We start from the raw sequence: 23,695 nt of genomic DNA, 5'->3' as shown, positions 1-23,695 counted from the left end.
GCGCTGGGGGTGGACAAAGCCCAATTGTTTGAGGCCCCTTTCCCCACAGCGCTGGGCCTGCGCCCCAGCCCAGGGCAGGGGCAGGTCCCGGCTTGGTGACACATGCTTTCTCGCTGGCTTGCTGTCTACGGTGGGACCACGGAGGTCGTCAGCACCCACAGAGGGACTTACGGGCAGGTGCGTGAATCACCCCAACCCCACTGACCCACGTGGCCTGGTTTCCAGTGCCCGAAGGCAGCAGACCCAAGAGTGAGGGTCTGTAGGCCTAGAGTGCTCACAGACAGAGGTGGGGGGATTCCTGCATGCCAGAGGGCACTGTTCACTTGCCTGGGCGTTGGTCTTCACATACCTTCTTGCTCAAGGACCTACAAGTCTAGGGACTGAGAACAAACCCCTTTCTTCCTTTAGACTCAAAAGTGCAGGTGCGCAGGTCTTTCTCCTGAAGGTCTAGAATTCTAAGTCCCCTCCCCGCCTCCCATTAGACCCTGGAGTCCAGACCCCTAGCCTCTCTTCCCTCAGTCCCAGGAGTCCAGGCTCCCAATGCACTCAGGGACTGGTGCTCCCCTGCCGGGAAGCCCAGTCAGAGGTCATCAGGAGCAGAGCCACGGGGACATGGGGATGTAAGGAATGTGTGTGGGAGGTCTGGGTGAGGAAGAAAGGGTGGGGCGGCCTCCTGCCTCAGGGACCTGGGGAGACAGGGGTTAAAAGGAAGCACCAGGAGTATCTGTGGACAGGAACAGCCTCTTCCAGGGAGGCCAGGAAACCCAGGTTCTGGCCTGGGCCTCACAGCCCATACATCCTCTGCTGTCTGTCTCTCTGGCACCTGGGCATCCCCTCTGCTTTCAGTGTCCTGTCTCTCCCCATAACTCCTTGCATTTCTGGCCCTCTCTGCTCCTCGGTCTGTCTGCCTGTGACACGTGCTATTCCCGTCCCAACCCAAGAACCTCTCGGCCAGGAGTCCTCTGGGCCCCCAGGCAGCCGGCCCCCAGCAGGTAAGATCACACTGCACCCCAGAACCTCCAGGTGCGGGGATGAGCGACACTGTGAGCTCAGAAGGGGAGGGAAGAAGGTCAGGACCCCTCCCGGGCCATCCCCGCCTGTTGGCAGGCGGGCATGCTAGAACCCAGAGAAGTAGGAGATGCATAATGTGAGCCACAGACCACCAACCTGCCTTCATGGGACCCCAGAATGGAAGACACGGTTAGAGTGACAAGAGGCCAGGGGAAGGATGGAGTCAAGGGTCAGGAAGACGTGCAGGCTGGGGAGGGGGAGGATGAAGGAGGGGCCTTGAGGGGGTCTGAGATGGTGCCTGAGGAGCATTTGGTTTCCCTTCTCAGGAATGGGCATGAAGATGCTGATTGTGGCACTGATCCTGAAGGCTGCAGGTGGAAAAAAGGATGGGATGGGGCGGGTAGGGGCTGCTGATGGGAAAGTTTGGAACTGGGGATGGGGATTCACACAGGTATGGAGGTGGGGTGGGCTTGGAGTTAGGAGGAAGCGGAGGGCTAGGTTAGGGATGGGGTGCAGATGGGAAGGGGGTGGGAGGTGGTCTGAAAGGTGGGGAAGAATCTGAGGATGCGGGTGGGGTGCAGATGACCTGGAGCACTGGGACGGCATTGGGGTTCACACTGGGGGATTCACCTGGTGTCTCCAGGGCTCCTCCCTGACTCAGACCCTTCCTCTCTCAGCCTGGGCGGAGGAACAGAATAAGGTGTTGCACGGTGGACCCTGTGAGCAGACATCTCACCCCTACCAAGCTGCCCTCTACACGTCAGGCCACTTGCTCTGCGGAGGGGTCCTCATTCACCCACTGTGGGTCCTGACCGCTGCCCACTGCAAAAAACTGTGAGTCTCCACGCCATGAGTGAGGTGTGGTTGCGATGAGACCCCAGGGGTGTCTTACAGACATCAGGCACGAAGGGACACACACATCTCCCCGTCCCAGCACAAGGCATCTGATAACCAGGTTCATCTGGCCAGTACTTAACTGAGCATTAAATATCTGTCAGGCACTGTTTGGAGCCCTGGGGATACAGCAGTGAAGGAAATAAGCAAAACTGCTGCTTTTATGGACTGACCTTCTAACTCGGGAATCAGATGCTGCAGGACCCCGTAGGCAGCGATGGAATGATGGATTTCATTCTAAGTGAGGTGGGAAACCACTGGAAAATTTCAGTCAGGGAAGCAGCAGGATCTGATTTACATTTTTTTTTTAAGATTTTAAATATTTATTTATTTATTTATTTATTTATTTATTTATTTATTTATTTATCAGAGAGAGAGCACAAGCAGGGGAAGTGGAAGGCAGAGGGAGAACCAAGCTCCCAGCTGAGCAGGGAGCCTGATGCGGGACTTGATCCTAGGACCCTGGGATCATGACCTGTGCTGAAGGGAGACGCTTAACCAACTGAGCCACTCAGGCATCCCTGATTTACATTTTTAAAAGCATCCTGGTCACCATGTGGAAAGTGCGCTGAGCAAGGGGAGATGAAGGGATGCATGTAGAATGACCTAGGATGATGGCTTGGACCAGGGGATGGAGGACGGTTGAAAACCTTGGGAGGTATTTTGAGACCAGCAGGACTCAGTGATGTGGGATGGAAGAAACAGGGCTGACCTCCAGGTATTGACTCAAACAAGTGGATGTTCTGTTGTGTCTCTCTAAGCTGTGGGAGAGGGAGATAGAACCAGTTTGGATATGGGCAGAGGAGTGTCAGACATTTTGCTTTAGCCAAGGTGAGTCTGAGATACCAGGGCAATGTCCAAGAAGCATGAGGGTAGGCTGCTGGTGCTCAGAGGAGAGGTCAGACCTCTAGGTAAACATTAAGGGGTCATCCACAAATAAGGTATTTAAACACAGGATGGGATGAGATCATCCAAAAAGCGGGCACGGTAGAAAAGCATAGAAGGACCAGGACTAATCCTCAGGGCCCTAATGATCACTAGTTAGGTTAACAGTTGCCATTTTGTTCAATGCTAACTACCAGCCAGGTGCTGAGTTAAGCAGTTTATATACATTTCCTGGAATCTCCACAATAAGGGACTCCTGGCCCCAATTTGCAGATGAGGATACTGAGGCTCAGAGAAGTAGTAAGTGGCAACTCAAGTGTCTGGAAACCAACAGGGCCACTTCCTACTGTGGGGGGAGGGGTCTAATCATGCAAGGTTATGGACTCAAGGACCCCAGGATGGTCTCCCCTACGCTTGGGGAGATTCGGCATCACTCCCACCATTCTCATTCATTCATTTGGTGTACATTGATCAAGACATCTGTTAAGTGCCAGATTTGAGCTGGGCAGTGGGGATTCAGCAGTGGATGAGAGGAATACACAGAGTCTCTGTCCTTAGGAACACAGGGGAAGAAAGGCACAGAACGACAGTTATTTAACAAACAAACCCTCGAAAAATCATATTACAAATTACCCTAAGTCCAGTGAAGGAAAAGAACAGGGATGGCTCCCTGAGAGAAAAGAACAGAGGTACCTACTTTAGATGGAGGAGGGTGTCAAGAAGGACCTTCTGATGAGATGAAGTCCAAGCTGAGGCGTGAAAAATGAGAAAGAGTAGACAAATGAAGAAGGGGAGGAGCATTCAGAGCAGAAGAAATGCAAAGACAAAGTCCCTGAGGTTAAAACATTCTGGAGTGTTTTAAGAAAGTTACCAGTTCACAGCGGGGCAGAGGATGGTGGAATGAGTTTTATTCCAAGGGCAATGGGGAGCCACGGGAGAATTTTGAGCAAGGGAGTGACTCTTTGATCCATTTCACAAATATTTGTTGGATGTCTATCATAAATATGATAAACACAGGTCTAGGCACTGAGGATGCTGTATCTGAACAAAACAAAAATCCCATCTTGATATTCTAGAGCTGTGCTACCTAATGCAGTAGCCAAAATTGGCTAATTAAATTTACATTAAGAAAAATGCAATGAGATGACAAACTCAGGAGCTACACAAGTGCTCAGTAGCAGCCTGTGTCTAGTGGCCACCATATCAAGCAGCTGCATGACTGAGGAAGTTCTATTGGACAGTGCTGCCATAGTAGGAGGAGAGACAATAAAATAAGTAAATATTTAACAATGCATAGATAGTATATCAGATGGTGATGGTAGATTCTTGGATGACAAAGGAAGCAGGGAGAAAGGACTTGCTTGTTAGGGTAGATATTTGCATTTTAACTGGATCATCAGGGAAGGCCTCACAGAGAAGGTGACATCTGGAGAGGGTGAGGGAGGAAGCCATGCAGATATGTGGGGAAAAGAGTTGCCGGCAGAGGGAACAGCCAGTGCAAAGGCCCTGGGGTGAGAGGATGACTGCTGTATTCAAAGAAAGGCAGGGAAGCCAGTGCGCCTGGAGCAGAATGAGAGAGGGAGTGGGAGGAGGTGATATTTGAGAGGTGATGGGGGCAGGATGTGCAGGACCTTGTGGGTCAGGGTGAAAACTTCAGCCTTTATTCTGAGTGAAATGGGAGTCATGGGAGAGTTCTGAGCAGAGGAGGGACAGGAGGAGGTGGGATATTTTATGTTGATAAAATTTCTCTGGTTGTTTTGTGGAGGATGGACTGTGGAGGAGCAAACACAGAAGCAAGGAGTCCAGTGGGGTGCCTACTGCCATAGCCCCAGTAAGAGATGATGGCTCCAGACCAAAATGGTAGCAGTGGGGGAGGTGAGAAGTGGTCACATCCTGGATATACTTTGGAGAGCCAAAAGGACTTCCGGGCAGCTTGGATGTGAGGCATGAAACAAAGAGAGTCAACAAAAGTCTCCAAGGTTATTCTGGAAGGATGAAGTTTTCCTTTTCAGAGCTGGGAAGATTGTGAGGGGAATAGGCCAGATGGTTCATGGTACACCAAGCCACCCCCATCTCCCATTACAGCCCTTTCTGGAGTCTCAGCTGCAGCCCAAGGGCTCCAGGTAAGACCCAGCCCTCCTCTTTCCCAGGAACCTTCAGGTTTACCTGGGGAAGCACAACCTTCAGCAAAGGGAGAGTTTCCAGGAGCAGAGCTCTGTTATCCGGGCTGTGGCCCACCCTGGCTACAATGCTGCCACTCACGACCAGGACATCATGCTGTTGCGCCTGGCTCGACCAGCAAAATTCTCTGAACGCATCCAGCCCCTCTCCGTGGAGGAAGACTGTTGGGCCAACCACACCAGCTGCCACATCCTAGGCTGGGGCAAGACAGCAGATGGTCAGTAGGGGGAGGGTGATGGGGAAGCAAGCCAATGGGTGACAGGCTATGGAGGAGGTGCGCTAATGGTGAGGGCCAATGGGGCAGTGTGTCAATGGGGAGATTGGCAAATATGGGAGTTGAGGGAACGAGTGAACAGCCAGTGGAGAAAGTAGACCCGTGGGTGAATGGTATGGAGAGATAGGCCATAAGATGAAGGATCAAAGAAGAGGGACCTTCTAATCAAGAATGAGGCCAATGATGGAAAGGGACCAATCAGGATGCACAGATGATCAAGAAGAGATAATGGAGGAGGGACTAATGGAAGAAGAGAGATCAATAAAGCAGGGCAGCCAGCAGAAAGATATGAATTGAGAGTGTAAATGGGGTGGAGAGTGATAATAGGGAGGAACCAACTGAGGAAGGGTCAGAGGTTAAGAGGAGTCACTAGAGGAAGGAATGGGGTAGAAACAAGTCCGGTAGGTCAGCAGGAACCGTGGAAGGTAGTTGGGCCAGTGAGTGAAGGGCCAAAAAAGGAAGATGGACTATTGGATGAAGGGCCAATAGGAAGGGAGAACCTATGGTGGGGGGGGGGGGCGGGTTCATTTAGGAAAGAACCAATGAGGGGGTAGACCTCTGGATTAAGGGCCAATAAGAAGGGAGAAACAATGGGGGGCAATGAGACCAATTAGGAAAGGACCAATCTTGGCCAATCAGGATGAACCAACAGGAAAGAAGGGTCCAATGAAGGATGAAAGAGTGGAGGAGGGACTAATAGAAGAGAGTCTAGAGGTGAGCTGGAACTATTGAAGAAGGTGGGACCAGTGAAAGAGACAAGTAGAGGCAGGACCTAAGAGAAAGGGAAAACCAATAAGAAATGAGGACTAGTGGAGAAGGGGCAATTAATGAGGAAGACAGGCCAATGGGAGGAAAGAATGATGTAAAGAGGGACCAATCAGGAGTCAGGGCCAATGGAAATGGGTTTTTATGAATGAAAGACAAATGGGACGAAGGAAACCAGTGGGAAATAGGGACCAAGAGGGAAGAGAGGACTTAAAGAGGTTGGAAGATTGCTGGGGCGGGGAACGTGGGAAAGACAGGTTGTGAAGTGAGCCTGGCTCATTTCTCTCTGCAGGTGATTTCCCTAGCACCATCCAGTGTGCATACATCCACCTGGTGTCCCGTGAGGAGTGTGAGCGTGCCTACCCCAGCCAGCTCACCCAGAACATGGTGTGTGCCGGGGATGAGAAGTACGGGAAGGATTCCTGCCAGGTGAGGCCACCAGGACCTTCCGGTTACATCGCCAAAGACAGAGAGAGCAAGAGAGAAAACACACAGGCCGAAATAGAGCTTTACAGAGATATGCTGGGAGAGAATCCCAGGGAGAGAGTCTCAGTTGGACACTCAGAGACACAGTGAGGAACAGGCAGAGATATAAAGACAGCCAGCAGAGACAAGGATGGAGATAGAGAGATCAAGAACCAGAGAGACACAGTAAGAAGGCAGATGGCGTGAGGGGACTGTCCTTCCTCAAACAGGGGACTGTCCTGTTTGGACATGACCAAGCTCTGGAGGCGGACGGATCACAGCTGGGGAGAGAGAGGGTTCCATCCCCACTCCCAAATGCCTCCTTTAACTTGGGCTTTTTTTGTTTCCCCATCAACCACTGGCTCTCTCCTATTTATGTCAAAATTTACTCCAGTGCGGGGTGCCTGGGTGGCTCAGTCATTAAGCGTCTGCCTTCGGCTCAGGTCATGATCCCAGAGTCCTGGGATCGAGTCCCGCATCGGGCTCCTTGCTCAGTGGGAAGCCTGCTTCTCCCTCTCCCACTCCCCCTGCTTGTGTTCCCTCTCTCGCTGTGTCTCTCTCTGTCAAATAAATAAATAAAATCTTTTTTAAAAATTTACTCCAGTGCATTGAAGGACCTGAAGAGACCAGTCAAGAGGGAGAAAGAGACAGAGCTAGGAACAGTGATACATAGCAACTTGGACACAAAGAAAGGGCTAGCAGACAAATCCCATTTCTGAAGCTGTCTTTTCTCTCCCCAGTCTTGTTGAGATGCAGTCAGCATCCATACATCAGTGTAGAAGTTTCAGGTGTATAGTATGATGTTAGACTTCCATATGTGTGGAGTGATTACGGCAGTCAGTTTAGTTAGCTCCCAACACCCCCTGTAGATTCAATAAGAAGAGAAAGCAAAGCAAAGAAACAGAAAAGAAAAATTTTTGTTCCTTGTGATGTGAGCTCTTAGGGTGTACTATCTTAACAACCTTCCTAGATATCACCCAGCGGTGTTGACTATAGTCACCATGCTGTGCATTACATCCCTGGTACTTACCTTGTAACTGGAAGTTTGTTCTCTTTTTAGGTCTCTTTCTCTCTCCTTCTGTCTCTTTACATGTACATTTACATATATAAACATAACTATTATATGAATAGATTTATATAAATATAATGCTTTTTTTTTTAAACATTTTATTTATTTATTTGACAGAGAGAGACACAGCGAGAGAGGGAACACAAGCAGGGGGAGTGGGAGAGGGAGAAGCAGGCTCCCCGCGGAGCAGGGAACCCGATGCGGGGCTCGATCCCAGGACCCTGGGATCATGACCTGAGCCGAAGGCAGACGCTTAACGACTGAGCCGCCCAGGCGCCCCTATAATGCATTTTTTAATAGAAATGTAAAACCATGCACACAATGTATTTTATTTTATGTGTATATATATATATATTTCTCTCTTTGTCTCCACCTCACTCTGCACTTCTGCCTCTCTCTACACCTCTCAGTCTCTGTTGTTGTTCTTCTTCTTTTTTAAGATTTTATTCATTTATTTGACAGAGAGAGAGCAAGCAAGAGAGCAGAAGCAGGGGCAGCCACAGAGGGGGAGGGAGAAGCAGACTCCCTGCTGAGCAGGGAGCCCGCCGCATGGCTGTCAGTCTCTGTTCCTAGCCTTTATTCTTTTTCTTTTCTTCTCTCCACGCCTCTCTGGATCTCTTTATTTCTCCACATTTCTGAGTTTCCCTCAGCTCTCTATTTCCCTGTCTGTGACTGTGTGTGTGTCTATCTGTCTCTCTGTCCCCAAGTCGATCCACCTCTGAGTGTCTCTCTCCCTTTCCCTCTCTACATGGGTGTCCTTCTGTCTCCCTATCTGTCTGTCTTTCTTTTTTAAAGATTTTATTTTTAAGTCATCTTACACCCGATATGGGGCTCAAACTCACAACCCCGAGATCAAGAGTCACATGCTCTACTCACTGAGCCAGGGAGGCGGCCCTATCACCCTTTCTTTTCTCTGTGTGTGTTTCTCTATCTGGTTCTCTCCCTCTTTCCCACAGGGTGACTCCGGGGGTCCACTGGTGTGTGGAGACCATCTCCGAGGCCTTGTGTCATGGGGTAATGTTCCCTGTGGATCCAAGGAGAAACCCGGAGTCTATACCGATGTTTGCAGATATAGCCGCTGGATCCGAAAAACCATTCAGGCCAACTAACCCTGACATGTGACACCCAACTCTTGACCTGTGGTCCCCACTTGCTGGCTCCAGAATATATCTGACCAAGACTTTGCCTTCCCCCTACCTGCCTAGATCCAACCCTTAATGCTTAATAAAAACAGTGACATGACGGTACAAATTCACCCTGGTTTTACCCCAGCCCCATCCTTGCATCACTGGGGGCGAGTGGGGACGTGGGCTAAGGTCTTACCCCCACCACTAAAAGAATACAGGAAAACCCCTTCCAAGCATCTCTCCCTCCCTGGTTATTCCATGGGCTCTACTTCTTCCTGCAGAGGAGTGGTCACGAGTCTGGCAAAACCTGAGTTGGAATCCCAACTCTGCCCCTTTTTAGTTGTGTGCCCTTGGGAAGGGCAATTCCTTCACTGTGTAGATTTTCTCGTCTGTAAAATAAGGGTAATAAGGGTAATAATAGTATGTTCCTCATAGGGCAGTGGTTGCTGTTGGGAGGATTCAAGATTTCCAGCAAGTGAAACACATACAGTGTGGCTGGCATACTTGCTTGAGCAATAAAGAGTGGATTTTATTCTTAGCAGTGCTTTTTGCTTTTACCCCACCTTTGCCTGTCTCAAGTCCAGATATTCTTAGTTCCCTTTTACAGCCCAATTTCATTTCTCCTTCCCTCCAAGAAGACATCCATGAGTACTCCATCTTGTGCTAGGCTTCATGGGGGCTCTCTCCCTTAAGCTCCTTTTGTAGCACTGAAAGAAGTGGGGGAGGGCGCCTGGGTGGCTCAGTTGGTTAAGCGACTGCCTTCGGCTCAGGTCATGATCCTAGAGTCCCTGGATCGAGTCCCGCATCGGGCTTCCTGCTCGGCAGGGAGCCTGCTTCTCCCTCTGACCCTCCCCCCTCTCATGTGCTCTCTGTCTCTCTCATTCTCTCTGTCTCAAATAAATAAATAAAATCATTAAAAAAAAAAAAGAAGTGGGGGAGAGGGCTGGGAGACCACTGTGTGTGGGTAGGGGTTGGGAGAGAAGGTGGGAGAGCAGAGCGGGGGCCAGATCCCAAAGGACCCAGACCCCCAGTTTGAGAGGATAAAACTTTCTCCTGAGGGCAGTGGGGAGCCATGGAAGGTTTGTGAACAAGAGCAGCCCTGGGACCTTGTATGGGATGAACCAGAGGGGAGAGACTGGAGGCCAGGAGGGAGGTTGAAATGATGGCACAGGGAAAGAAGAGGGCTGAGCTGGCGCTAGGCGGTCTGGAGGAGGCTGCATTGAGTTCACCATATGGAGAAGGTTGGGTGGATAGTCATAGAGGGGATGACCTGTAGAAAGTCCTGGGGGTGTGAGAACACCTGGTATGCTCCAGAGATGGTGAATCATCCAGGATGGTGGAGCTGGGGGTTGAGGTGGGAGAAGTGGGTGGATGGCTGGAAGTAGAAGTCAGTGGAAGATAGGGCTGGCCTTGAGTGCCAGGAAGAAGCACTTGGCCTTGATCCCGAGGGCTTTGAGAAAATGACAGGGTCAGTTCTGCGTACTAGAAAGATCTTGCTGCAGTCCATTTGAGGGGACAGCAATGGGCAGGGAGGAGGAGATACAGGAGGTCCCCAGAGAAATGAGGGGAGCAGACAGGCCCAACTGGTCAAGCCCCAGGCTTCTGCATGCTTTCTGGGCTGCTCCCACAGACGTGCACCAAGCATGATCCCTAACAGATGTACACGCCTCTACCCCCAAGTCCCAGGGCTGTCCTGTCCTCAGAGAAGTCTTCTTTTCTTACAACCTCCACCGCATCATCTGTGAGGAAGGCAAAATAACCTCTAAGCCAGGGGTCCTCCCGGGAAGGCACGTGGGACAGTTAGGGGCTCCCAGAGAGAGAGAGAGGGAAAAGACAGCCCTACATGGGGGCTGGATTTAGAAGCAGAGAAATATTTGGGAACAGAAGGAGAATCAGAGACAATAATTCATTTGTTTCAGTATTTATTGCAACCTTATTTTTGCCCAGTGCAGCGTAGAATGAAATCAGACGTTATTAAACAGAGCAACTGCATCCTAGGAGATGTTCAAAGTCAATCGTGTGTCATTCTGCGATGGGAGAGTTATGTGGTCCAAAGACAGAGGGAGTAATTTAAAAGAATGGAGTCCCTCAGTTGCAAAGATCTTCAGATTTGGAGAAAAAGCACATGTCTTAAGAACCAAAGCAAGGTGAAAGTTGATCAAGCCACATGATGGGAGGGAGTGGCTGATTTTTATGCGTATGTGGAAATACTAAGTCATGTGAATGGCCTGGGCCCGCCTTGACCAATCCCTTCTAAAGGTTTTGGCTGGTATATAGAGCCATGAAATGCACCAGAGTCACCAGGAGGAACCAGTCAACAAATGTCCAGAGCAAAATCAACTTCAGTTCATTAAGAGAGAATTATCTTCTTTAAAGGATATGACAAATAACAAACACTTAGTACATGCCAGGCGCTGGTCTAAGAGCTTTACATAGTAACACATTTAATCTTCATAGCACACCTATGAACTAAGTACCATTATTGTTTCGATGTTACAGACAGGGAAACTGAGACACAGAGAGGATCCTCGATTAGCCCAAAGTTTCACAGAGAGTAAGTGGCCAAGCTGACATCTGAATGCCAAGGGGTTGTTTCAGGTCCTCACTGCTCAGGTATAGGGTAGTCTTCTTTCAATTCCGGAACATTCTCAAGTTGCTCATTTTTACACGTGTAATATGCATAGATGTATAAATTTACCTAAATGTTCTGGGAGGTTTGTCTAAAAACTGAAGGGCTTCCAAAAGAGACTGAATGTGTTGGTTTTAGAAATGTAGTTTAGGGGGGCGCCTGGGTGGCTCAGTTGGTTAAGCGACTGCCTTCGGCTCAGGTCATGATCCTGGAGTCCCGGGATCGAGTCCCGCATCGGGCTCCCTGCTCAGCAGGGAACCTGCTTCTTCCTCTGCCCCTCACCTTGCTTGTTCCCTCTCTCTCTCTAAAATAAATAAATAACATCTTTTAAAAAATAGAAATGTAGTTTAAAATGTTTGAAGATACTTAATTAACTGAGTTTGTAAATGAGACCAAACATTATTGTAAAGACCTATCTGGAATAAAGAGGCATATCTAGAATTAAAAGGGTTGTAAGCCAACCTTGAAAGATTCAGGGAGAAGTGGGTTGCTGGATTTGTCACTTCCATGCGTGCAATGTGAATCGCAATAATCAAAATAACCCTCAGAACAGTTTTTTTCCCCCTGTACCCTGAAGCCAGGATCAAAGCCTCTAAAACCTCTGGTTCAGCAGATGCCAGCTTACAGAAGGGAGCAATTCAGCTCGGTTCTGCCCCCAAGGGATGTGAGATCCACGAGGACAGCAGCATCTCCAGGAGTCCTTGTCCATTTTGTTCACGGGTGGACCTCAGTCTGGCTCGCAGGGGTTGCTCAGGAGAGAGCTGTTGAGTGAGTGAGTGGCTCCTACATCCCAGCTGGTCAGAAACTTGGAAACACAGTCAGAGACAGATTCAGAGAGTCAGGGCCAGACAGAAAAAAGAGGTCGAATGGAGAAAAGGTGGGGAGAGGCAGCTCCAGATGGCCCAGGACTGGTGAGACAGAAGCCACCTTTTGGGATCCCCGCCCAGTGCCCCATTTCCCAAAGGGCCAGGAGCCACCCACCCCCTCTCCTGGCCTCTTGGCCTCTTTCCCCATCAACAGGTTGCCCTGCCCAACCCTCTCACGCACGCCTGGCTGCACCAGCTCAGCCAAGTCCTCTGCAGGGGGCCCCCAGACTGGATCCCTACTCCTTTTTGCCCTGTGGCCCCAGCCCCAGGGTGAGGGGCAGGAGGAGGGAGGAAGGATCCCTTTGGCAAAGTGGCCTGAGTCTTCTCTACTCCAAAGGCAACGCAAGGGAGACAGAGGGACACAAAGATGCAGAGATACAGATGCTTAGAGCCAGTGACGGGGGTGGGGGGGGAGGGACAGAGGGACAGAAGGGGGCAGATGCAGAGACAGAAACAGAGAGAGACTGAGAAGGATAGAGTCACAGAGGAAAGAGAGGTAACACAGAAGGAAAGATACAAGAGAGACTCTGAGGTATAGAGACCGAGATTGAGAATCACAGACACATACATGGAGTGATGGACATGCTCACTATCGGTGGTGATGTGTGTCAGACCTCATCAAATCCTACACATTAAATATGCACAGTTTATTGTGATTCCACCTGATTCCACCTCAAAGCTGTAAAGAAAAAAAAGGGGGGGGGCGCCTGGGTGGCTCAGTTGGCTAAGCGGCTGCCTTCGGCTCAGGTCATGATCCCAGGGTCCTGGGATTGAGCCCCGCATCGGGCTCCCTGCTCAGCCAGGAGCCTGCTTCTCCCTCTCCCACTCCCCCTGCTTGTGTTCCCTCTCTCGCTGTTTCTCTCTCTCTCAAATAAATAAATAAACAAAGCTTAAAAAAAAAGATGGGAAGATGATAAGGTGGGACGGAGAGAGGCAGAATGAGTGAAGAACGCGGAAAATAAAGAAAAATCCAGATACCAAGAAGACCCCCCAGAGCTGGTGAGAAGCATGAGCTTGAAGCTGGGGGGACAGGGGTTCAGGGCAGGATGGGCCAGTCTTGCGGAGACCCGTTTCCAACCCTCCCTCCTGGCAAGAAAGTAGGGAGGGGCCTTCGGGACTGGGTGGGGGGTGCTCTGGGGGTGGAGGTGGGGGGAAGCGGGAGGAGTGATTGCTGAGGCCTGGCAGGGCGCCTCACTACCTGGGAATGCGCCCCGGGGATCAGTGGGTGGTTATAACTCAGGCTGAGTGCCCAGAGCCGAGGAGAAGGTGGCTGAAGGACGGCACAGGCCTGAGAAGTCTGTCGCTGAGCTGGGAGTGGGTTCCCCACACCCTACCTGGGGGACTCGGCAGGTGAGGCCTGCAGAAGAGGACAGGGAGAGGGAAAGGTGTCTGCGTCTGGCTCTGGTCTTGGATGCACCCCTACTCTCTCTTTATCTTCCCTCTTTGCACAACTGGAGGGTTCTGGATGTCTGCTCCTCTGAAGTCTGTAGTCTCTGGGTTGGGGGGCAATGTCCTTGTGGTTCCTTTCTGCCCTGAGAAATGGGGCAAAGAAGGAAGGGAGGTGGGGTAAAGGGCTCCCAGCATCACCCGGGCCTCCCTGCCCTCTGTCCTCCCCACAAGGTGCAGTGGCCATGGCTCCAGCAGGACACTCCTGGATGTGGATGGTCGGTGCCCTGATCACAGCCCTGATTCTGGGGGTGACAGGTAACCAGAACCCCTGTTGTGCACCTGTCAGCTAACTGTGGGTGGGGCTGTGGGTGACTCTGAGTGACATTGGAGTGTTTGTCCCGGGGGGCACTCTGTGTGATGGGGTATGGCTCTGGGACTGGGTGACTGTGAGTCGGAGTCTCTATTCATGTTCGGACGACTGTGGGTGGCTGTGTGCCTGTCACTGTGTGTGGTTTTGGGGGGGTGCCTTTCCCCATATCAAGTGACTGCCTGTAACTGGGGCACTCGCTTGGAGGCTGTGTGTGCGTTTGGGATCGTGTGTGACTCAGTGTCTGTGCGGGTAATTGTGTGCACATTATGTGTGACCGAAGGCATCTGGAGTTCTTGTAACAAAAGTGCTGGTTACGGTGAAAACGCGCAGCCAGGTGCTTGCAGGTAAGGAACGCTTTGGGGCTGAGCGATTGCCGCTGAGCGCAGGACTATGCGCGGCTCTGCGTGGGCTCTGTGGCCGCTTGAGGTTCTACGTCGGGGTGACGGTGACTGCGTGTTTATCGGGGGCTGTCTGTGTGGTGGGGCAACCGCGTGGGTGGAGTTTCCGTCCCTGCCTTGAGGGGCTGGGTGTGCTGGAGTGTCTGTCACTACGAGGTCTTGGCTGGGTGAAGATGGCTGATGCTAGGTCACTTGCACTGTGCCCTGCCGGGCTGACGGAGGGTAATGTTGTCTCCATGCCCACGTGCCCGCGTGCGGAAGAGCCTGGGCTGGTCTCCGTGTCCCCGAGACACTGCGTGGGGGCGCGAGATCTTGCGAGGCTGCCGCCTGGTGCGCTTGCCCGGAGAGGGTGGGCACCGTGAGCCGCGGAGGGCCCGGTGGAGACGGTGCGCCCCTCATTAACTGTGCGTGTGCTGATCTGTCACAGAAGCCGTGTGCGTGTTTCCTGGAGTGTGCGCGCCAGGCGCTTGGCATCTGTGGGTCATCAGCAAGAATGTGAACAAGTACACAGACCATGGGGGGCGGAGCAAAGGAGTGGGGTATCTGTGTCTGGCTGTAGGGGGGAGGGTACTGCCAGCAGGATTCAGGAGGTGAACATTCGTGTTTGAGAATTCAAAATGAGTCCTGTTTTCTGTCGCCATCGGGCCCCTCTAGCTGAGCACCCCTCCTGGTTCTGTTCCCCCAACTCTCCCTCCGTCCAGCGGCTCTGACCCTGTCCCCCTTTCCTCAACCGCACTGCTACTCCAGACTTTATCCACAGCCAAGATCCCCTTGGGCTGTGCACCCCCCAGCCCCGCAAGCCAGGCCCCACCTCGATGGCTCTCCCCGTTTTGGCCACGGTCCACTTCTGGTCCTGTCGGCAGCTCCTAAAACCCAGCCCCTACCTCCTTGCCCGAAGTCTGGGCTCTTTATAGAGTCGATCTCCCCACGTGATCCTGGCCTCTCAAACTGCCCCCTCCAGCTCTGACCTCATTCGCTGAGGCCTGACCCCACTTCTTGAGCCGAGGTCCCACCACTAAAGCCCTGATCACGGGCCCATTCCCAGGCTCCACCCCCTGAGCCTTGGCTCCGCCCCTGGGAAGGCCCAATTTTACCTCCCTTGGCCCCGCCCACTGAGCTCTAGCCACTCCCAGGAACCTTGAGGCGCAGTCAGAGTCCAGTAAACCACCTGATCCTGGACACTGTCCTTGAGTTTTTTTTTTTTTTTTTTTAAGATTTTATTTATTTATTCATGAGAGACAGAGGGAGAGAGAGGCAGAGGGAGAAGCAGGCTCCCAAGGAGCAGGGAGCCCGATGCGGGACTCGATCCCAGGACCCTGGGATCATGACCTGAGCCGAAGGCAGACGCTTAACCATCTGAGCCACCCAGGCGCCCGATGGCCTCACTTTTAGTGGCCTTTCCCTGAGGCCCCAATCCCAGTCCCAATGTAGGTTCGTCCCAGCTGCTCTTTCCTTCAGTTGGTGATGGCCAATCTCACACCCATGAGGGAAAGAAGCACAAAATCATTCACCTTTAGCCCAGAAGGCTGACCTGCACTGTTTCAGTAAGAGTCAATTATGTGCTGGTTCCGACATTCTTTTTTTTTTTTTTTTTTTTTTAGATTTTACTTATTTATTTATTTGAGAGAGAGAGAGAGCACATGAGACGGGGGGAGGGTCAGAGGCAGAAGCAGGCTCCGCACTGAGCAGGGAGTCCGATGCGGGACTCGATCCCGGGACTCCAGGATCATGACCTGAGCCGAAGGCAGACGCTTAACCATCTGAGCCACCCAGGCGCCCTGTCCTTGAGTTCTAAGCCTTGCCCCTCTTCCAGGTTTCACCCTTAGACTCCGGGCCTTAGACTCCAGGCTCCGCCCCTAAAGCCCTGGGCCCGACCCCTTCCTCAATATAAGAGTCTTTCGGGGGTCAGACGACCTCCGGAGGGTCCCACCTCTTGGATCTAAGACCCCCCCGCTGAGCCCAAGCTCCGCCCCGATCCCAAGCCCCGCCCGTTTTCGGCCCCCAGAGCCTGTTCTTGCGGATGGTGTTGCCTCCTGCAACAACCCCTCCGACACTGGGCCCTCTGGAAGCGCCCGGGACACTGGAGCGGGGGCCCAGGAGAGCACCAGGGCAGACGAAGACAGCAGCCCCCGCATTGTGAATGGGACCGACTGCGAGACGCACGCCCAGCCGTGGCAGGGTGCGCTGGTGCTGCAGGCCAGCCAGCTCTACTGCGGGGCGGTGCTGGTGAATCCGCAGTGGCTGCTCACAGCCGCCCACTGCCGGAAACCGTGAGTGGGGCTCCAGGAGCAGGGCTGGACAGGGCAGGGGCGAGCGGGAGGGGCATGGAGGTGAGTGAGCAAGGGGTACAGCTGGGATGGGATCAGGGATGGAGTTGGGCTGGCGAGCGGGGTTAGGCTGGGGAGAAGATTGTGGTGGGGGTGGGAGTTAGAGATGTGGTGGATTTGGGGTGAGGAGTGCATATGTGGAGTGGCTTGGAATGGAGATGTGATTCAGATTCAGACTGGCTTTGGAGTTTGGGATGGGGTAGGGTAGAGATGAAAATGGTATTGGGATTGGAAATAGCTGTGGGCTTGAAGACGGGGTTGGGGTTAGCTTTAAGAATGGTACTGGAGATGGCTGGATTTGGAGTTGGGAAGGCACGTGTTGATGGTTGGAGGGTGGGCGAAGAATTAGGGCTAGGGTCAGGGATGCAAATGGGTTGGATTTGGGGCTGGGCATGAGTATGTTGACGGTCTGGGACAGAGATGCCATTAGGAGAATTGGAGATGGGTGGAGATACAGGGGGATGGGTTAGGGCTGGGGGCGGGAATGGATGTAGGATTGAGGATGGGGTTGGATTAGAGTTATTGGGGGGGTGGAGGGTTGGATTTGAGGTTAGGGTGGTTAGATCAGGGTTGGGAATGCAGAGGTGGTGGTTTATATGTGGGGAAAGGATTCAGGTTGGGGATGGGATGGGGTGAAGACGGGGTTGCGATTAGATTTGGGGTGTGCTCAGCACTGGATATGGGCATAGGGATCGGGGTTGCTAGTAATCTGCACCATCTTCTTTAGATTTTACAGAATTGTTCTTGGCCACCATTCCTTTTCGCCCGTTTATGAAACTGGGCAGCAGTTGTTCAAAGGGATCAAATCTATCCCCCATCCTGGCTATTCCCATCCTAGCCACTCCAATGACCTCATGCTCATCAAACTGAACAGAAGAATCCATCAGACTCAGGCTGTTAAGCCCATCAACATCTCCTCCCACTGTCCCACTGCTGGGACCAGCTGCTTGGTTTCTGGCTGGGGAACAACCAGTAGCCCCCACAGTGAGCGTCCAGGTCCCTCTTGATGCCCACCCATGCCTGCCTTCTCCCCCTCTCTGCCTCTGAGCACTGCCCCTCCCCATCTTTCTCCGTTGCTCATAGTGGCCCTGCTCTGTGTGTGTTTCCGACAGTTAAATTCCCCAAGGTCCTCCAGTGCTTGAACATCACTGTGCTAAGTACCAGCAGGTGCAAGAAGGCCTATCCAGGACAGATAGACTCCACTATGTTCTGCGCTGGTGACGAGGCGGGCAGAGACTCCTGCCAGGTAAGGCTCAAGACTTCTACATTCAGGCAGCAGAGACGCCCTGAGTGCCAACTATGTAACCTGAAACTTTGCTAAGTCCTGGGAACCCATCCCTGTCCAATAGAAATATAATGTGAGTCATACATGTCATTTTAAATTTTCTAGTAGCTACATTTTACAAAGTGAAAAAGAAGCAGGTAAATTTTGCTATCTTAATAATAAATTCTATTTAACCCCATGTATCCCAAGTAGCATGACTTCAAAATGTAGTTAATATAAAACAATTATAAATGAGATATGTTATATTCTTTTTTTTTTAATAGTAAGTCTGTGAAATCCAATGTGCATCACATGACAGCATATCTCAATCAGGCTAGCCATGTTTCAAGCGCTCAACAGCCCCATGTGACTAGTGGCTACCATATTAGACAGCACTGGTCTAGAGGGAGAGATCAAGAGATCAAGCCTGCTTTGTATGGTTGGGCAGGTTGTGCACTGTATACATATATCACTGCTAAGGGGGCAATCTTCGTGTAGTAGACATTCACAGTGTTGTCTATTTATTTTAGCAAATTTCAGGCAGATGGCAGTTAAGTATCTTGTCCCCACAAAATCTATAGTATGAAAGTTTTCTGACAAATGCTAGTAAACAGTCTTGAGGAAGAAAGACAAAAACCTTTGCCAGGTATTTGAAAAAAAAGAGAATGTTTAATAAAGAGGCTTGATTGCAAGCTTGTTGGAAGGGCTGGAGGGGCAAAAAGGTAAAAAACCCCAATGGTTGGGGCGCCTGGCTGGCTCAGTTGGAAGAGCGGGCGATTCTTGATCTCAGGGTTATGAGTTCAAGCCCCAAGTTGAGTATAGAGATTACTTAAAATAAAATAAAAAATAAAATTATTTAAAAAACCCCAATGGTCAAGAAAATGCATAAATAGGGTAATTTCAGAGACGGATAAAAACTATGCAGAAAATAAAACATAGTTTTATGATAGCGAGTGATGAGGGGCAATATTCAAAAGGGTGGTTGGGAGATGGGTAGAGGGCAGAGGCGGGTAGAGACTGAATGACATAAAGGAGCCAGCCTTGCAAAGGTTAAGGGCAGGAAAAGCAAGTGCAAAGGCCCTGCAGGAGGGAGGAGTTTGGCTGCCTTTTTTATTCTTATGTTAATCCCCATACATTACATCATTAGTTTTAGATGAATTGTTCCATGATTCATTGTTTGTGCACAACACAACAAAGGACAGAAAAAGCCAGAATGTTTGGGGAACTGAGTTGGGGGGGGGAGTGGACGCAGTTAGAGTTGAGCCTGGAGAGATGGGTGGGGACCAATGTTCAACAAATATTCCTTGATTCCCAACACAGAGCTTCTCTGTGTCCTCATGGAAGCTCTATCTGTTGAGGATGACAGAAATTAAAAGTAAACTCTTGCAGGGATCAGGACCCTCCCCTGTATTCAGGCCCTCAAGGGTTCTAGAAGGATGTAAATTAAGGTGCTTTCTGCTGGCAGGATGAACACTTCAGTAATATTGGCAATTACTAAGGAAGCTGTGGCCTCAGACAGCACTCTTGTCCCATTTTGATGGCTGGGAAAGAGTTCCTCCCCACCAATTTTATAAACCTAGAGGATTGTAGCAACTTCCCGATGTCATCTCTGTCCCCACTCGATATGGAAACACGCACATCTGGATAGAGGAGTGGGCAGAGGGATTTTTATCAGAAGAAAGCACGTCTAATTCGAATGTTGGCATTCTTTAAAAAGATTTTTTTTATTAATTTTTAATTAATTTTTTTTAAGATTTTATTTTTATTTCTTTGACAGAGAGAGACACAGCGAGAGAGAGAGAGAGCACAAGCAGGGGGAGTGAGAGAGGGAGAAGCAGGCTCCCCGCTGATCAGGGAGCCCGACGCAGGGCTCGATCCCAGACCCTGGGATCATGACCTGAGCCAAAGGCAGACGCTTAACGACTGAGCCACCCAGGTGCCCCAAAAAGATATTTATTTTATTCGAGTCCACCTGGGGCTCGAACTCGACCTCGAGACCAAGAGTTGGGCGGTCCACCAACTGAGCCAGCCAGGCGCCCCCCAAATGTCAGCATTTAAAACCATTTAGCTTTTCTGGAACCAAGTTTAGTACCTTGTTTTTCATTTTGCAGACCTCAATTAGCTTTTCATACCAGCATGTGGTCAGGGTGTGGCCACTCAGAGCAAAAAGTAATAACACTAATACTATAATAATAACGTGGGGCCCTGCTCTATGTGGTTCACATACAGCGGCTCATTAACTCACTATTATTAGCTCTATTTTATAGACGAGGAGCCAAGCTCAGGGCAGTTAACGAACTGCCTCTCAAAGGAAACTCTGCAGGGACATAAACAAAATATAATGAGAAAAATTAAGTCCCAAGACAGCTGAAATTTAGAGGTGCACGCAGTCAGGTTCTTTTGCCTGAAATAGAGTCTGCTAACATGGAAAGAAGTTGAGCTCTGGATTTCTTTTTTTTTTTCTAATTAAGGTTTTTTTTTAATTCTTATGTTAATCCCCATACATTACATCATTAGTTTTAGATGAATTGTTCCATGATTCATTGTTTGTGCACAACACCCAGTGCTCCATGCAGAACGTGCCCTCCTCAATACCCACCACCAGGCTAACCCATCCTCCCACCCCCCTCCCCTCTAGAACCCTCAGTTTGTTTTTCAGAGTCCATCGTCTCTCATGGTTCGTCTACCCCTCCGATTTCCCCTGCTTCATTCTTCCCCTCCCGCTACCTTCTTCTTCTTCTTCTTTTTTTTTCTTAACATATCTTGCATTATTTCAGAGGTACAGATCTGAGATTCAACAGTCTTGCACAATTCACAGCGCTTACCAGAGCACATACCCTCCCCAGTGTCTATCACCCAGTCACCCCATCCCTCCCACCCCACCCCCCACTCCAGCAACCCTCAGTTTGTTTCCTGCGATTAAGAATTCCTCATACCAGTGAGGTCATATGATACATGTCTTTCCCTGATTGACTTATTTCGCTCAGCATAACACCCTCCAGTTCCATCCACATCATTGCAAATGGCAAGATCTCATTCCTTTTGATGGCTGCATAATATTCCATTGTATATATATACCACATCTTCTTTATCCAGTCATCTGTCGATGGACATCTTGGCTCTTTGGATTTCTTTATAACTGATACTAGTATCTTGCGAAAACATACATAAGAAATGACGGTAAAGAGTGGTATTATAGGAGAGTAGCTGCAGGAGTTTGGGGAGTTAAGGACAGGCAACCCAAGGAAGCAGTCCTCAACCCCGCCCCCGAGGGACATATGACAATACCTGGCGATAGTCTTGGTTATCACAATTGTGCCTGGGGGAGGAAGGGGGTGACTGGCATCTAATGCATAGAGGTCAAGGATGCTGCTGAGCATCTTACAATGCACAGGACGGCCGCCACACCAAAGAATGATCTAGCCCCAGTGTCAGTGGTGCCCAGGATGAGAAAGCCTCATCCTTCAGGGGCCAGAGAGCTGCCTCTCTGCAAAGGTGAGGTGTAAGTACAAGACGGATTGGTGTCGAGGGCCGGCGAAGAATGAGGAAGGGAAAGGAAGCCATGTCAAGTGTGCTCAGTAGGAGAAATACAGTGCTCAAAGGTTGGAATAGAGAAAGACAAATAGGGACAGAGAGACCCAGTGAGGGAGACACACGGAACTTCTAAAGGTGGGACTTACAGGGAAATGTTAACATTTCCTCTCTCTCTCTCTCTCTCTCTCTCTCTCTCTCTCTCTCTGTGTGTGTGTCTTATCTGTGTCTCCCTCTCTGTCTTTGTGTCTCTTCACCCCTCTACTTTTTCACCTCTATGTCTCTATCTCTTGCCTCCCTGGCCCTTCTTCACCTGTGTGTCTCCCTCCATCCACCTCCCCACATCTCTGCCTGTCTGAGCTCCTTTCTCCTCCACAGGGTGATTCCGGGGGGCCTGTGGTCTGCAATGGCTCCCTACAGGGCCTCGTGTCCTGGGGAGACTTTCCCTGTGCCCAGCCCAACAGACCCGGCGTCTACACCAACCTCTGCCAATTCACTAAGTGGATCAAGGACACCATCCAGGCGAACTCATGACGCATCCCAGGACCCGGCATTCTGGTGTGCCCCACCCTCTGCTGTCCTCACTCCTGCAGGAACCGTGACATTCTTTCCACACCCCTGTTCCTTCCTGAGGATGTTGGGATTGTTAATCTCTCCAGCCCCTCCCCAAGTCTCCTGGAATCAGGGTCCCCCTTCCCAGCCCTGGGCTGACCCTATCTTTCCAGTCAGGTCCTAGAGAGAGTTTCCCAGAATGACCAAGGTGAGGGTGCACCTCAGTCTCCCCCATGCTTCCTTCCTCAGGCCCAGAGGCTGTCCTTGTTCTGCAGCTATTGGTCCCAGAAATAAAGCATCTGAGGAGAAGTGAGCTCTGTATGTGGTGTCCCCCACTCACTGAATGACCAGACAGCCAGGAACAAGTCACTTCTCCCCTCTGCACCATTGTGTTTGCTCTTTGGGGGTATTTCACTTGCAAGAGACAGAGATCCACTCAAGCTGCTTTGCATCTTCTTCTTCTTCTTCTTCTTTTTAAGATTTTATTTATTTTTTGACACAAAGAGAGACAGTGAGAGAGGGAACACAAGCAGGGGGAGTGGGAGAGGGAGAAGCAGGCTTCCCATTGAACAGGGAGCCCGATGTGGGGCTCAATCCCAGGACTCTGGGATCATGACCTGAGCCAAAGGCAGACGCTTAATGACTGAACCACCCAGGCGCCCCTGCTTTGCATTTTCTTCACAAATATTGATCGAGTGAGTATTTTGTGCAAGGAAGTTGTCAGATGCTGAGATACTACAACAGGCAAAACAGAACAATTTCCTGCCTCACGGAGCTCCCATTCTCCTAGGGGAAGGCAGACAGTAAAGAGGTAAATGGATACATTACCTATGATATGAATAAAACGAGCACAGAGCAGGAGGAAAGAGGACTGTTGCGGGGAGTGGACCTATTTATATCAGATAGTCAAGGAGGGTGTGGGAGGGTGGTATAAAGCCTCACCCGCACCTCCAAGGTGTCCACAGCCTACTCCCTGGAACCTGGGAATATGTGGGTTTATATGGCAATGAGACCTCACAGGTGTGATTAAGGATCTTGAGATGGAGAGATGATCCTGGATTTTCTGGGTGAAACCATTGTAATCCCAAGGGTCCTTATAAGAAGGAGTTGGGGTGGGGGGCACCTGGGTGACTCAGTTGGTTAAATGTCTGCCTTCCGCTCAGGTCATGATCCCTCTCCTCCCTGCTTGTGATCTCTGTTGCTCTCTCTGTCTCTCTCTCTCAAATAAATGAATAAAATCTTAAGAAAGAAAGAAAGAAAGAAAGAAAGAAAGAAAGAAAGAAAGAAAGAAAGAAAGAAAGAAAGAAAGAAAGAAAGAAAGAAAGAAAGGAAGAAAGAAAGAAAGTTTGGGGGGGCAGTGGGAATGAGAGAGAGATTGGAAGATGCTGCTAAGCTGGTTCTGAAGATGAAGGAAGGGTCCATAAACCTAGGAATGTAGGTGGTCTCCAGGAGCTGGAAAAGGCACAGGAATGGATTCTCCCTCCGAGCCTCCAGAAGGAATTCAGCCCTGCCTGTCTATGTCTTTATCTTGGCTCAGTGTGGCAACATTTGGGACTTCCGTCCTCCAGAACAATAAGAGTAAATTGATGTTATTTTAAGATACCAAATGTGATAATTTGTTTCATCAGAAACTAACATCAAGGGCCTCTGGGAGGAAGTGGCATTTGAGCTGAGTCCTACAGAATGACAAGTGGCTAG

At 50.5% G+C, this 23,695-nt stretch overlaps 2 protein-coding genes across 2 annotated transcripts; both read left to right on the top strand.

Moving 5' to 3' along the window:
* Window positions 1-312: 312 nt before the first annotated feature.
* On the top strand, window positions 313-9,347 carry KLK6 (kallikrein related peptidase 6). The gene is made up of 6 exons (XM_034987144.1): window positions 313-992; window positions 1,338-1,385; window positions 1,689-1,845; window positions 4,941-5,188; window positions 6,303-6,439; window positions 8,501-9,347. Exons 2-6 carry the CDS (start codon window positions 1,340-1,342, stop codon window positions 8,651-8,653), a joined length of 741 nt encoding a protein of 246 aa, XP_034843035.1. The 5' UTR covers window positions 313-992; window positions 1,338-1,339; the 3' UTR covers window positions 8,654-9,347.
* A 4,450-nt stretch (window positions 9,348-13,797) lies between these two features.
* On the top strand, window positions 13,798-21,979 carry KLK5 (kallikrein related peptidase 5). The gene is made up of 5 exons (XM_034987097.1): window positions 13,798-13,870; window positions 16,329-16,593; window positions 17,378-17,634; window positions 17,763-17,896; window positions 21,824-21,979. Exons 1-5 carry the CDS (start codon window positions 13,798-13,800, stop codon window positions 21,977-21,979), a joined length of 885 nt encoding a protein of 294 aa, XP_034842988.1.
* Window positions 21,980-23,695: the final 1,716 nt, after the last annotated feature.

This window comes from Mirounga leonina, unplaced genomic scaffold (assembly GCF_011800145.1).
Source record: "Mirounga leonina isolate KUSES-001 unplaced genomic scaffold, KU_Mleo_1.0 Mir_376, whole genome shotgun sequence".
Lineage (NCBI taxonomy): Eukaryota > Metazoa > Chordata > Mammalia > Carnivora > Phocidae > Mirounga > Mirounga leonina.
Note: the sequence above shows the minus strand (reverse complement) of the source record. Positions and strands in the feature narration are given on the sequence as shown.